Here is a 14169-nt window from a genome sequence, read left to right as displayed (position 1 = left end):
ACCAAGCATGGGACACTACCATCTCAAAGATACATTTTTTAGCATAGTATGACTACATTGCAGAAGGGACTATAATTATAATCTTGACATTACCATAACGACCGTGGTTGCTATCAGGTGACAGGTATAATATAGATAATCAGTAGACAGTACAATAGCAATATTTAATGATGCATGAGATAGAAGAAAATTAATTCATGCCTTTAATTCAGCTCAGAGCCATCTTTTCTTATATTTGTGTGTGACTTTCCTAATCCTGTTAGCACATACATAACAGTTACAATAAACAGCAGAGCCAAGCAAGATATCTAGTGCAGAATCCAGAGAGCTTACATTTACTCATCATATACAATGAATAATTCTTGTGTTCCTATTTATCTCTCTTTTTTTTAACATGACAGATAGTTCTACTGTCTCGTTTTAATACCATACAAAAAAAGCTGATAGCACAGAGTGCTATGAAAAGTGCCTTTGCCTTGAAATCAGACAGAAGCAGTAGTGAGGCTGTTCTTTTGTTTTCCCATGTTGCAGTGTACCAACTCTCTCATTTAATCAGCCTGAGAGAAATAATGCCACAAATTAAAAAAAAACTAATCTTAAGTAAAGGAAGATGCTCTATTGAATGAAAGAGGGACAATTATGCTCACTGGAGGAGCTAACATGGCTGCACATTTCAAATCCTGCAAGATTTTACCACTACCTTTATAGAAAAGGATTAATTGAAAGAGAAATTTTTATGGAAAAGGACACTCCTGCAATGAAGCTATTCCAATATGTGTGGACAGCAACAGATGAAATGCAACAGAAGACAAAGGAGTAATACTCAAACGTAGATATGAAGAAGTACTACTCATATATCTTCACAATATTTCTGGTTATTACCTCTGCTCAAACCTTGCTGCTCCTGTCTCCACAGCTACAACACTGCTACAGCCATTTCACTGAGCCTTAGATGAAAGATGAGAAGTTTATAAAGAATCACAGAAACAGTGTTTTATGAAATGACATCAAAGTCAGTGTCAGAGGCTCTAGGGTGAGAAAAAAGTGGCTATCCCAGCACTGCGGTACACTGAGGCAAGGCAGAAAAAGAGGGCAGAAGAAAAACAGGACGTTTCACTGTGACACTTCAGTGGAGCAAACATGAAGCAAAGTTCGTGTAACACTTTGCAAAACTCTGGCTCTTGTTCGATTCATCAGCTTTGTCTCTCAAGCTCTCTCTTTCCTAGTTTTCTTCTGTGGCTAATGCTCACTTCGCTGCTTTCAGACTGACATTGCACCTCCATCACATCTTCAGCTTCAGAACAGATCAGGATGGATGCAGCTCTTGCCTGAAGCATATCTGCATTTTTAATTCTGCCCTGAGACTGTCACAGGACAGGGGAAGACTCCAGACAGCCTGAAGACAGCTATTAAGAAATTTCCATCTGAGAAGGCAGATTCATGAAGCTATGAATAAAATAACAAGATATCAATGATATCTCTTCCTGCTGTTTGTCCTGCCAGGAGAAACTTCCACTTTCCTCACTCAGCTGCTCTATGAGCTCTCAGGAAGAGAGGGAACAGAAAGGCCAAGTCCTGCTGCAGTAATCAAAACTTAGCCTTACTGAGAAGCCCAAGTTGCACAGCTATTTTCACAAATATTAACACTTCTCTAATGGCAAGATCACAGGCAAACACCACAAATGTGTCCATTCAGAAAACAGCAAATGTGACAACCACCTACGGTATGGTTCTATGACAGCATTTTTCACCAGCAGCTGTTTCACTTTGTAGGGCTGCTCCTGAACATAAGGCATCTTTGGTCTTAAGCGAAGCTTTTCAATAATAGCAGCTCCATCTTTGTTCCTTGTACCTTGGTCCTTGAACCACAGGAGCTGGTTCTGTCCAGTGAGAATGAGACTTATTCTTTCTTCCTCTGTGTTTCTTTAATAATTAATACTAAATAAGGGTTTTATCTGCTGTCACTTCTAAAGCAACAGGAAAACTTTTGAAGCAGAGGATGATCTTACAGAAGTACAGGAAAAAAGGCATTTAAAGAATGCTGAAAAATTTTGGCAGAGGCACATTTTTGTTACTCATTATTTCAACCCATTGTCCCACAAAGGCATAGTTCAGCATGGTGAAGCCTACGGTGCTACACAGCTCCCTTGTTTGGCTTGAGCTCCCCCTCCAACAGGCAGTTTGCTTTCCTTCCAAACAACTCTCAAAAGCTTGGCTCTATACTTATGATAAACGTGGTGTGGGGTTGCAGGTTAGATATCCTATAGTTTGCCCTAAACCCCAAACAGTTAACCTTCCTGGAGTGGTTATTATGTTTCTTCAGAAATCCAAAGCTTCAGGCCAGAAAGCAGCCACAAGAGCTTTTTCTTCAGGATTATTTTGTTTCCAGTTCTTTAATTTCATGAATACCTGCCTGGACTAGGTGTAGGGCAAAGACTGCACAGGAAGGCTTGCCATATTGAACTCATTGACAATAAACAAACAAGGTGGCCCATACTCCTAAAGCAGAGCTATTTTCCTTTAATGTCATGTTTTCCAAGCCAGAAGAGAGCATTAGATCACCTTGTATGGTAACAGATTGGTTTGAATATTTGCATAAGGGTATGTGTTCTGTAATGAGGTCACTTTTGATAACTTAATCATAATGAGCTCAGCAGCTACAAAGTTTTTTTCTCCAGCCTTCAAACTATTTGCGAGTTTTTTCTATATTACCCCTTTTTTTTACATAGCCTTAATCAAATGCAAGTATCTGTAAATATAGACACAGCATTTGTCCACTACTCTACACAGGAAGAAACCCACCTTCAAAACCTACTCAATCTTCCGTATAAATTTAAGTATGTGGGATTTGTCCCTCAGTTCTTTAGTCTTAGTTTACATTTGTCTCCCAAAACTTACAGTGCTCAAGGAGTCATGCCCTAATAAGCAGGATCAAGTACTTTTCCTTTACTGAAGGATATTACAGAAAATACTGAAGAATGGGAAAAAGAAAGAAAGAAAGTAGACTATTACCCTGGTAAAATGATGACAGTGCATGGGAAGGATTGACATAAAAGAGCAAAAAAAGATAGCTTTCTTAGAAGTTAAACAGTCACGAGAAAAGCTATTTTCGCTGCCATTTGGGAAAGGGACTTCTGATTTAAAGAATACTGCAATAATCTAGTTATGTGATTTAAGATGAAATAGAAAGCTAAAGTATATGTTGTCACTTTTTTCTTTAATGAAATGCTACACTTAAACGTCTTCATTTGAAAATAATCTGTATGTGGGTTTTTTTAAAAATAGCATCAATTTGGTAGTTAGAAAAAAAAGATTCACAGCGTGCTTATGGCTGACAGAATCTGGAGGTTAGCTAAAATGTTATTCCTGCTTGTAAGTCCAGTAATGCTGTTGAATGCAGTCTCCATAAGAAGACTGATGCAGTTCATACCTTTAGCCTTTTTTGATTCCAGAGGTTAAAGAAAATTTGCTGTTGTATGGAATGCTTTGTTAAAAGAAGAAATTGAGAATACAATTACAGGGTTTCATTTATTAGGAAAAGCATAGAATTCTGTTTCCTCACATATATAAAGAATCAAATAATTTGAGATGGTTTATTTCATCATAATTCCAGGCCTCTTTTGGCTTTCGGACTTTTATGTGTTGTTTCTCAGGATCACACTGTTAGTGCCCCTGTCCTCCTATCTTTATCTCCTCTTGTCATATTTTCCCAGCTTCAGTTTGCTGCCTGTACTTTTTTACACACCTTTGTTTAGGACAATGATTGTCCAGTTTTGGTGGAGGCCCGTATTATTGTAGCTACTTGATTCCACAAAGCCACTCAATGGCTTTTTACAACTATCTTAAATTAAGGGTAACTTCAGAAGATTTAATCCAAACTATAACTTCATGAACACCCTCTGCAAGCAATTTTCACAAATAACCATATTTCTGCCCTAGGGTGTTATTCCGAGGCATCACAATTTTACCTTCAAAAAGCAGGTCCCACAGGTATTTCTGCATGGGCAAACCACAAACTGAGTGGCAGATTTACTTAGGCCGTAATACACCAAATGGCTGTTTTCAAGCCACATCAGTACAACTGGCCACAATTCATCCAGCCTATTATCAAATCCTAGCTGCTCTTGCTTCCAGAAGCCCTGAGAAAACAGCAAAGGAATAGGCAGCTATTGCACATGAACAATGCGGCTGATCTGCACTACTGTATAATAAATCCAATGCTTTAATGAGATCATACCCCACATCTAATATATGTGAAGCCAGCTGACCAGCCATTCCAGGAAGGGCAGCTTTAGGCCGTGCTCAGACAACTTGCTTGGCACAACACCAGAGCAAAGGAGAACCTCGCTTGAATTGTTGACAGGATTTCCCACCATCTTAATTCACACCTCTTGAAAGATTGTTTGGTTGAGACATTTTAAAGGACAATTGGCAACATATCCCTTGCATCTGTAAATTAGTTGTTTGAGCATGACAGAAATTCATATTGAAGAAAAGTCATTAAACTAGCAGTGAACACATTTGAATCAGCTGTAAAAGTAAAGCATAGATGCCAAAAATTGAGAGTCAGATCAATTTTCTCAACCAAGAAGCAGTATCACAGAGCCGGGAGAAGTTGAGCTAAGCTGAACTTCCATTGCAATTTACCATGGATTATTTACAATGTGGAAATACAAAGAATATGGCTGTAGAACAAGGCATACAGGACTTTTCTGAGCAGTAATTTCTCAGAGAAACTGATCTTAAGTTGAGACAATTACTCTTTCTTATTTACTTTAAATTAAAATTCTTTTCTGCGTAATGCTATTTAGGTCACCTGAGTATATTAAAACAGTCAAAGTTTTACAGTCAGATGTAATTACATCAAACTTTCCAAGGGATTTCCAGCTGTTCTCTGGAATTAATGCATAGCATAAGGATAGCTGACTGGAGTTTTATACATGATAGCATTTTTTATATATGTTTGCATTTAAAATGTAGTCTATATAAAATACAGGCATTTCAGATTTAACTTGCATGCTATTTTACAAGGGAAAAAGCCCAGAAGTTCCAGTTATCTGATGTTTGGGCATTGAATTCTAAAACAGGTTATTGCTTTAATTCCAGACTAACATGTTCCATAGCCAAAACCAGGGACGGACGTTGTCCAATTTTTTATTTTAAAGCTTGTTCTTTTGCTTATGGGCCCAGTACTGAGCTTTACCAAGTGTCTTCAGTTCCTTTAGCCATGGTATGAAGTGGCGATGTGCATCCTTTTGTGGGTTCCAGCCTAAGGATTACTTTATAACAGCGTCTTACCCCTGGGTGGCCCTTGGTTTAGCTTTATTTTGGCAGTGATCCAGAATATTTTCCAGAATTGGTATAGGTGTGGTTGAAACAGTTTTCCTTCTCCATTTGCTGCACAAAGCTAGCAAAAGCACAGTCACTGTGATTAGGATGAGAGATTACAATAAGGATATAGTGGCTCCTCCACTCTCCAAGATACATGCACAGTGTTGATAAAAATAAAACTTGCATATCTTTTATGTTCATGTTTCCTTGCTAGCCCTCCCCATCTTTCTGATGCTGTCCCTCAGTGGCACACTGTCTCTCACAGTGTCTCCAAGATGGAGGAAGAAGCTCTCTGTAAGCCTCAGACTCTAGGAAACTTCTCTTACTTTTCCACAGGTCCTTGTAAGTGGCTAAAGCTGTTTTCAAGATGCTGATATATTTTCAGGATGTCAAGATAATTTTTTTTTAATTTTTCTTTTGAGGCCTTGGTTCCTTGTCTTTGTCAAATCCTGGCCTCAAGAAGAATCTTTTCTGTGATGATGAAGAATTTTTTTATTTAGAAAAATAATATATTGGTATGGGGATTTTAGATACATCATTGTATCATAGATGCCTAACAGGTCTTAGACTTGGAAAAAAATTAAATTCTTCCCTTCCTCTTAAAGCAATTTCTGTTGAAACTCAAACTCCATCAGGTAAGGCAAGCAAAGCGTGGAGCATTCTAAAATATGGCCATAGGGCCTTTTGTGTTATACCCATTGTGCTTGTCTTTTCCTTGTTATTGTCCCATCATTCAAATATCCTCATGATTAATACGAGCTGCCAAGCTCGTATTAATACCTGTCACCCAATGCACCAAAGTCTTGTCATGAAGAACTTTCCTATGTTCCCATGTGTCCATTCTTCTTCTCAAGATATCACAATTTAGGTGATACTCCTCTGTTTCAACGAGCAATGCCCATGGATTCAGAAAAAACTAGCTTCTTCCAGCCTTTGGTGCCAAAAGGCAAACAGAACGCTAAGTATCATCACCACGAGAACAACAGCAACGAAAAGAGGAGGGAGGTGGTTAAGCAACAGAGAAGGAAACACAAGGATTTTAGGTCCATTGCTGGGACGAATGAGGCTGCAGCACTCACCACGGCAGTTTGTTTCCCTCGCCACCCTCAGTGCGAGGAGCTGTCGGCTTTCCAAATGCCACACAGAATCTGTCATTTTATATTTAGCAGAGGCTGTGAAATTGCACTTCAGCAATAACGTATTTAATAGAAACACAATAAACTGGTAGCTGAACAGGTGATAAGGTTAGATGGACAACACTGGTCTCCATATTGCATGTATTTTATCAAGCACATTACTATAGGCAGAGGCCTTTGTCAAAACAGGCCTTATATAAAGAGCTTTCAAAACGAAATACCCAAACCAGATCACCACAAAGGTGTATCTGTTTTTCTTTCTAACAGTTTGCACTGATAGCATCATCCGGAAGTTTGCCAGGGGAAAACTGAAGGAAGGTCCTGCATGGAGCACAGAGATGAGCTAACCTGGGGGAAAGGAACAGGTCCTGGTGGATTTGTGTGTGTGTGTGTGTGTGTATTTGTGTGTGTGTGTAATGAGACACCTGCCAGTTCTTCACAAGCAAACCTTGCGTTCAGGGAGCTCACTTCAAAGAATTACTTCAAATGCTGAAAGAATTACACAGATTTTATAAAAACAAACTTGCAGTAAGTCTCAAAAAGAGCTGTCTAGGTGCCTGTCTCATATTGGAATCTTTAAAGCATAACAACAGTTACGTACGTTGCCATATTTAGCAGTTACCCCAGATTTCTAAATCCACCGCTTTTGGCTGGAGTCCTGGCCGGCACCCGGGGGCGGGCAGCTGCCGTGAGCGGGAGCGGAGCTGAGGGGGCGACGAGGGCCACGCTGCAGGCGGGCGGGCAAGAGACCCCCACCCCAGAGCCGTCCCGGTGCCCCGGAAAAGCGGCTGCCTGTCAGTGCGGTGAGAGCGTGAGCGGCAGAGAGGTGCGTGGGGTCTGAAAGGAGCAACAGCCGAACGTATAAAGATCGGACCGCTACCGGGCAGGGGCCCGGGGTGGCAGCAGCGAGAGGACCGGGCCTCGCGAGGGGGCGCGGCGGGCGGGCGACTCGGCTCCCCGACGTGAGGTGACCGCCGGCCGGAAGGGCGGGGAGCGGCCTGAGGGGACGCGGCTGTCCCCGCCCGGCGCGGGACGGGCCCGCGGGCGCCGCCAGGCGGCGGGGCGGGGGCCCGCGGGCTGCCCGGGGGCCCTCGCCCTCTGCCGCGCTCAGCCGCGGCCCCTCAGCGCGGCGCGGCGGCGGCGCTGACGCTGCCCGCCGTCCCCCGGCGCCGCGGCAGCTGCGGGCAGGGCGGTGCGGCGGCGGGGCCGGCGGCGGCGGCGGCGGGGCGCGGGGCGGCGGCGGGGCCCTCGCCGCGGGGCAGGACGGAGCGGGCCGCCCGGCGGAACTCCTCGCTGCGCCACGTGTAGAGCAGGGGGTTGAGGGCCGAGAGGGAGCAGAGCAGCAGCCAGCTGGCGGCCTGCAGCGCCGGCGGCGCCGGCCGCAGGAAGAAGCCCAGGAGGCTCACCCACACCAGGGGCTGGGTGCCCAGGAGGAAGACGCAGCAGAGCAGCAGGACGGAGACACTGCTGAGGCGGCGCTGGGCGCGGCGGGGCGGCGGCGGGGCGGCGGGGAAGGGCAGCTGGTGGAGGAGGTGGAAGTTGAGGACGCTGACCCGCTTGGCGCTGCCCCGCACCCGCCGCACGATGCCGAGGTAGCAGTGGAGCAGCAGCGCGGTCTGGCCCAGCACGGCCAGGGCGAGGAGCAGAGCGGTGTAGCGAGATCTACCGTCCGTCTGCCGCGAGGGCGGCTGCTGGGCAGAGCCCGGGGTCCAGAGCCCGGGCAGCAGTGGGACCAGGAGCAGGGCGAGGGCCCAGGAGATCCCGATCATGCAGCCCGTGTGCCTCCGCTGGTAGAGGGCCTGGTACACGCTGGGCAGCTTGGTGATGAGCACGTACCTGTTGAAGGCCACCAGCAGGTGAGAGGCCAGGGAGACGGTGAGGCCGAGGCCGAGGAGCCCGCCTCGGAGCAGCCGGTACTCCGCCGAGCGAAGGGAGGAGGAGTTGGGAGGCAGCAGCCCCAGCACAGCCTCCTGGGGCATCCACAGGGCACACACGCTTAGGTCCGCTGCACAGCCGTTCACAATGAAGGCATTACTGGTTGTCTGCAGCTTCTTGAAGGAGAAGACTAAATAGATGACCATTACATTGGATAAAGTCCCTGAGATAGCTAAGACTGCATAGAGCAGTGACAGGAAGATGCGGGTACTGGAGGAGTCCTCCCAGAGCAGCAGCAGGGGCGAGCTAGCACTCCAGGAAGAAGCGTTGGGCATCTCGCTGAATGCAGCTCAGTTTTGACTTCTCTCTGTAAATCCCATCCTTGTCTGGGTCAGAAGATCCTGCTGCAGGAGTCCCCCACCAAGCACAAGGGAGGATGTGCAGCCGAGGGACTCTAAGGCAGGTTTCAGTCATACAAGCTGCAAGGTCCAGAAAACGCAGTTCGCAGTAACGATCCAAAGAACAGCAGTGTCCAAGGCAGGCAGGTAGCAAGCGATCCCACAGAGTGTAGCTAGCAAAGGTGGGTCCATAGGGAGCAGATAGCCGTTAGCAGACCAGAGCGTGACGGAGGATTCTGTAGCTGTGAAAATGCCAAAAGCAGCAGCACATTGCAATCAGCAGCAGAAACGGCAGCAACTGATACAAAGCTTTGCAGTTTCTCCTGTGCCACAGTACGTACACTGTATATTATTCCAGGAAGATTCAGCCCTTCCACTCTTCATGAATTATTCAGCAGATTTTCAACTTGTTAAATCAAGAAGAAAAAAAAAAAACCAAACCCTATCATGCTCCAGAAATACTGCAACTACAGTCTGACTCTTTTCTCTTTGCCTTACCAGTTTCCTGGTTCTAACCCATTTACACAACTTTCATTTGCAGCAAGCTTTCAAACCAGTATCAGTCACTTCTGTCTGAAATACAATCCATTTTACTGTAGAAACTCCTCTGCTAGATACTCACTTAAACTGATATTTTCTGGTCTTATTTTTGTTAAGAGAAAGCGCACTATGCTTCTGCAAGCTTAAAGTTAATTTTAGAACTGGTCAATAACAACAATATACTTTCCAAATTAAATATTTCAGACATGATAGATACATGGATCCTTGGTAAGACAGTACCTCTTATTTGAGGAAGCTGGTCCTCAATCTACATATTCTACATTTCTTCATAGAACTCAGCCTATCTCAGCCCACAGGAAATCCTGCATCACCAACCTGCCAGAGGTGAATGCTGGTGTCAGTAAGTACACTCATATAACAGAATCAGCGTAGCGTTTGAAACGATCTCGCACCAAAATTAATTCAGAGCACAAGTTCCCACAGAGGTGAATGACAGGTTCTTAGGCGGACTAAAAGCTGGTAGGGCTTAACAGTCCCTTCCCGAATGGAGAAGAGTTAGTAGTAGGATTCTCCCAGGAACTCTACAGTGCTTTACTTAAACAGGGACAAAATGCTAACTGTCCTTACCCTAGACAAGATTTAATAAGAAGCTGGGTAAAAGAACTTACATTTCCTCTCAAAAGCTTTCCAGAAAAGGAATGCTGATTAATTTCGTAGTTAGTTTAGGAGGAAAGCTGCTTTTATGGGTGGGTTATATGTGGGCTACATAAGTAAGCAATCTCAGCTCATAAGGTATGACCTGTATATTGACCAAAGATATCTTTATAAGGTGTTTTTAGATATTGTTAAACTCACGATTCTAACAAATTACAATAACAAAATAATATATTAGGATGTAATAGTTACAATATGAATTCTTTAAGATAATGAAGTTAATTTGTGTGGGTCAATGGATTATTTTGTTGCAACATAGCACATTTTTATTTGACAGAAGGGCTCATGTTTGCAATTGATAGGACTATTGATCTAAATGTGGATTTGTTACAAACATGAATATCTATGTTCTTTTTTAATTAATTAGATTGCTCATGTGCTTAAGGTTAAAGACATAACCTGAGTGATTTACTTGATCAGGCCCTTAATTACCATATTTTTTGCCTGCTGCACTTTACAGTGTAGATCTAATCAAGTGTCAAACCTTTTGAGGCCTTTCATTGTTTAGCTGTCAGTAGAGAACAGTTATTATAGAAACTAAAATCCTCCTCTTTCTGCAGTACTGTAATTGAAAAATATTCTCTAAATCTGTAACAAGAAATATCTCCCTAACCAAAAAGCTTCATAAAGCATAAAGAGATGATTAACAGTTTCATAAGGCATTAGCCACAGAATCATAGGCCCAGTAGAGACCCCTAGATTTATTTAATCCATCCTTACATGTTTATCAAACCTCCTTTTAAAGATCTCATGTGCTACAGCTTGTTCTCCCAGAACAAGGAGATATATTTCTATATGAACCAACAGAAACGGTAAAGTTCAAGGATAAGTGAACAGAGGATATGAAACAAGTTTCAGGGTATTTCTTAAAAGCTAAAAGGTTCTAAACACCTTTCACTGTCCCCAAATTTGTTGTTGTTGTTAAGAAGACGATTGTTACAGAATGTACTGACTATATTGATCATTCATTTTTAAGAACAAAAAATATATTGTACATTAGCTGGCATTTATTGTATTTCATATAATAAATCAATAGAAGTCTAGAAGAAGGCTAAGGGACAGGTTGATGCCTATGTACCAGAAACTTCTTAATTGGCTGTTCTTCCTATATATTTACTCTACACATCCAAATCAACATCTACTAGTTGTCTGAATGTAGTGGCAGAAGCCTTTTATTGTGTTTTTAGATTAGACTGACACTAGAATTTGGGCAACTTCTAAAGCACCCACTCTATTCCTCCTCGCTTTGCGATTCCTTTAGAGTGGCTGTGTAACACTTACACACTGTCCACATCATCTATTGCAGTACAGACTTATCTGACAGGAATATTAAGCACCATGGATAAATAATCATGCAACACAACAAATTTGCTGAAAATCAGCAGCAGAGTTAAACGATGTTAGAACCGTTTGAGACTAGTTTTTAATTGAAGGAAGGATAAAAAGCTAAATGAAAGCATGATCTTTTAGGTTCTTAGGGACAAAGACCCTGCTGTTCATGACACTAAGAAACCTGTTGCACAGGAAAAAAAGACAAGGTGTATCACACCTTTAACAAGGGTCCTTGTCCAGGATAAAAAAAGTTTCTTCAATTCAGACACAGCTTCTAAATTATGGTATTTTGAAATATAACCTTTACATCATGATATCAACACGTTGATTAAATACTTGATGTTATACAAGGCAAATACAAGAAGGTTAGCTAGAGAGATCAGTTATCAAAGATACTTGTCATACTAATGTCTTTTTGCAACGTCATCTTACTTATAAATACATTACATGCTTTAGAAGAAAGAAGGTGATTTTGAAGAGCTACTCTTCAATTAGAGATCTAATCATATTAGTTTACATCAAAAGATCTAAGTAAGAAAAGCTAAGAAACAAGGAAGCTGGCTGATATAGGCATTTTATTATCAATTAGCCGTACATGTACATATATCTACATTTCAAAATTAAGCAATATTTTATTATGGAAAACTATTTATAACAAAGTACATGACAAAATTCTTTATAAGAGGTAGAATTACCTTACCATTAATCTACAATTCATATACAGTATATTGTATATATATGCACACACATATGCTACTTCATGTGTGTATATGTTACATATACACAGTTGTGAAAAAAGTACAGTATTGCATGTAAATTTTATTCAGTGATTTACATAGCTGCTCTCAGTATTGTTTATTAACACTTTCAGGACAACTTTCCATAGCAATTTGTGATCTGATCTTTTTAAAAAATAACGTGGCACTTTATCTTAACTTCAGTTGTAAAGCAAATGCAGGGCATTCACAGGTCTTCAGGAACAAATATTGACAATTCAACCACATTTTATTTTCAGGTTTCTGTAGATATCGGGAAAAACTCATAGGTAACAAATCTGTTTTGTTTTTGTCTTCTAAATTAGTGGCAAATCAAGTCCTCACAGCTGCTTACTTTTTTTTGCTTACTGTGCACTTGTGGAGTTCTGAAAATTTTACACATGATCTCCAGTACTTCACTGTAATACCTCTTCATTCTAAGTCTCATTCCTAATCACACCTGATTAAACTATACGTTAAAGAGCATCTTTACTACTGACAAAAACATTCTGTGATACAGGAGGTTACATTAGCTGTATGTTTAACAATAGTTTTCAAATTAAAAAGTTTATGAAGTGTCCAATTGATAAGTGAACATTTAATATACTTCCAACATTTACTTTAGTATGCTTTGCTAATGAAACTCTACATACTGCCAAATGTGGGTTAAAAACATGTAAGTATGTAGCACTGCCAAATTCATTGTACATACACATTCTTACCAACTTAAGTTTGGTCTGCCTTCATTTTTGCAGTATATATTGCATAGCAAAATTTAACATTCTACATTGAAAAGAAAAAAGTTAAAACACATTCCTTTAAGATAAATTGAAAGAAAGCGTTAATTGTACAATTGAATCATCATATAAATTACTTCCTCTTTGCAATGGAAGATATAAGTTCCATTACATCTCAACAAATATTTTCCCTTTATTTTTCTTTCATAGTATTTCCTTATGAAACATTAGCAGCTGAAAGTGGAAAGCAGACTGTGTATCAAGTGCTTTCAGTTGATAGTGTGATAACTAGTCTCTCACTAGCTAGACTTCCATTAAGTTACCAGAAGACCAATTAGTGAAAAAGTAATTACATTAGGCTTTTAGCAATAATTATGGACCCATAAAACAAGAAAAACATCTTGTTCATAAAAAATTTTTCATCTTTGATGAACACATAAAAATTCTTTAAAATACACATTTTTGTAGCAAAGAAGTGAACACTAAATTAAAATATATTCTAATTTTTACATAATTTATATATATTGCTTACCAAAATATTCTCTTAATACATATTTTAACACTGTGCACAAGTTAATAAATGTCTTAATGAAACTCATTAGAAATATATTCAAGCTGTCTCAACATTAAAAATTTAAATCTGTATATAACATAGGGTAAAATAATTTCCATAAATTCAACGTCAGTGCATCTGCAGTAGTCTTACAAGAAATTTCTGCCTGTTAAGAAGTCTCTTCTTGGTGTTAAGGTTTTAATATGTCTTGTATTGAAGATTCCTCTGAGTGAGCAGCTTCCTTCCTTAAGTTCTTCTCCTTCATGAAGGACTTCAATTTTAAGAGCTCAACGGGTTTCACCAAAGCGGCAAGGCTCTAGTACTGAACATACTCAGGCTGAAGGGACTGTGCAGAGAGGAAAAACTGATTAAAACTCACTGGAGAGGTTATACTTACATATAATATGCATTTTGCACTTAAAGATGAGTAGAGGAAGGACAGGAAGAAGAAAAATAAACAGAGAGTTGGAGGGGGATCTGAATTCTGCATAGGTAAAGATGAATAAAATAGAAGAAACTCAAAAACTGGATACAGTAAAGTCCATCAACTTTCCTGTATCTACACTTACTTTTCCAAACCAAATTCTAGGGATTCTTGAAGGAAGTGTTACAAGTCCTTTAAAACACCACCTTAAAACAATACCTTAAAAATGTGTTGGAAGAACATACAATTGCAGTTACTATAATTTAATTGTTTCCATTTATCCTGAATGAGAATCAAAGTGCTACTGTAAAAAATACAGCATACTTTAGATGTTGATTCAGGTAATGACATAGGAAACATATACGGTGTAGCTAATTATTGAGAAAAAAGCTACAGCAGTACAATTATGCACA

General features: G+C 40.9%; 2 protein-coding genes across 2 annotated transcripts in view; both read right to left on the bottom strand.

The window, feature by feature from the left end:
- Window positions 1-7588: 7588 nt before the first annotated feature.
- GPR88 (G protein-coupled receptor 88) lies at window positions 7589-8677 on the bottom strand. Its single transcript, XM_075509232.1, has one exon. It carries the CDS (start codon window positions 8675-8677, stop codon window positions 7589-7591), a length of 1089 nt encoding a protein of 362 aa, XP_075365347.1.
- A 3178-nt stretch (window positions 8678-11855) lies between these two features.
- CDC14A (cell division cycle 14A) overlaps window positions 11856-14169 on the bottom strand; it is a 68011-nt gene continuing 65697 nt past the window's right edge. Inside the window, exon 16 of the mRNA XM_075508251.1 lies at window positions 11856-13678. Coding sequence (XP_075364366.1) covers window positions 13665-13678 — 14 coding nt within the window. The 3' untranslated portion in view covers window positions 11856-13664. The remainder of the gene's footprint in view (window positions 13679-14169) is intronic.

This window comes from Mycteria americana, chromosome 7 (assembly GCF_035582795.1).
Source record: "Mycteria americana isolate JAX WOST 10 ecotype Jacksonville Zoo and Gardens chromosome 7, USCA_MyAme_1.0, whole genome shotgun sequence".
NCBI lineage: Eukaryota > Metazoa > Chordata > Aves > Ciconiiformes > Ciconiidae > Mycteria > Mycteria americana.
This window is presented reverse-complemented; position numbering and strand designations above follow the sequence as displayed.

Bases quoted from the DNA above. Each gene is read 5' to 3' on its own strand.
- GPR88 (XM_075509232.1), bottom strand. From the start codon at position 8,677: ATGCCCAACGCTTCTTCCTGGAGTGCTAGCTCGCCCCTGCTGCTGCTC.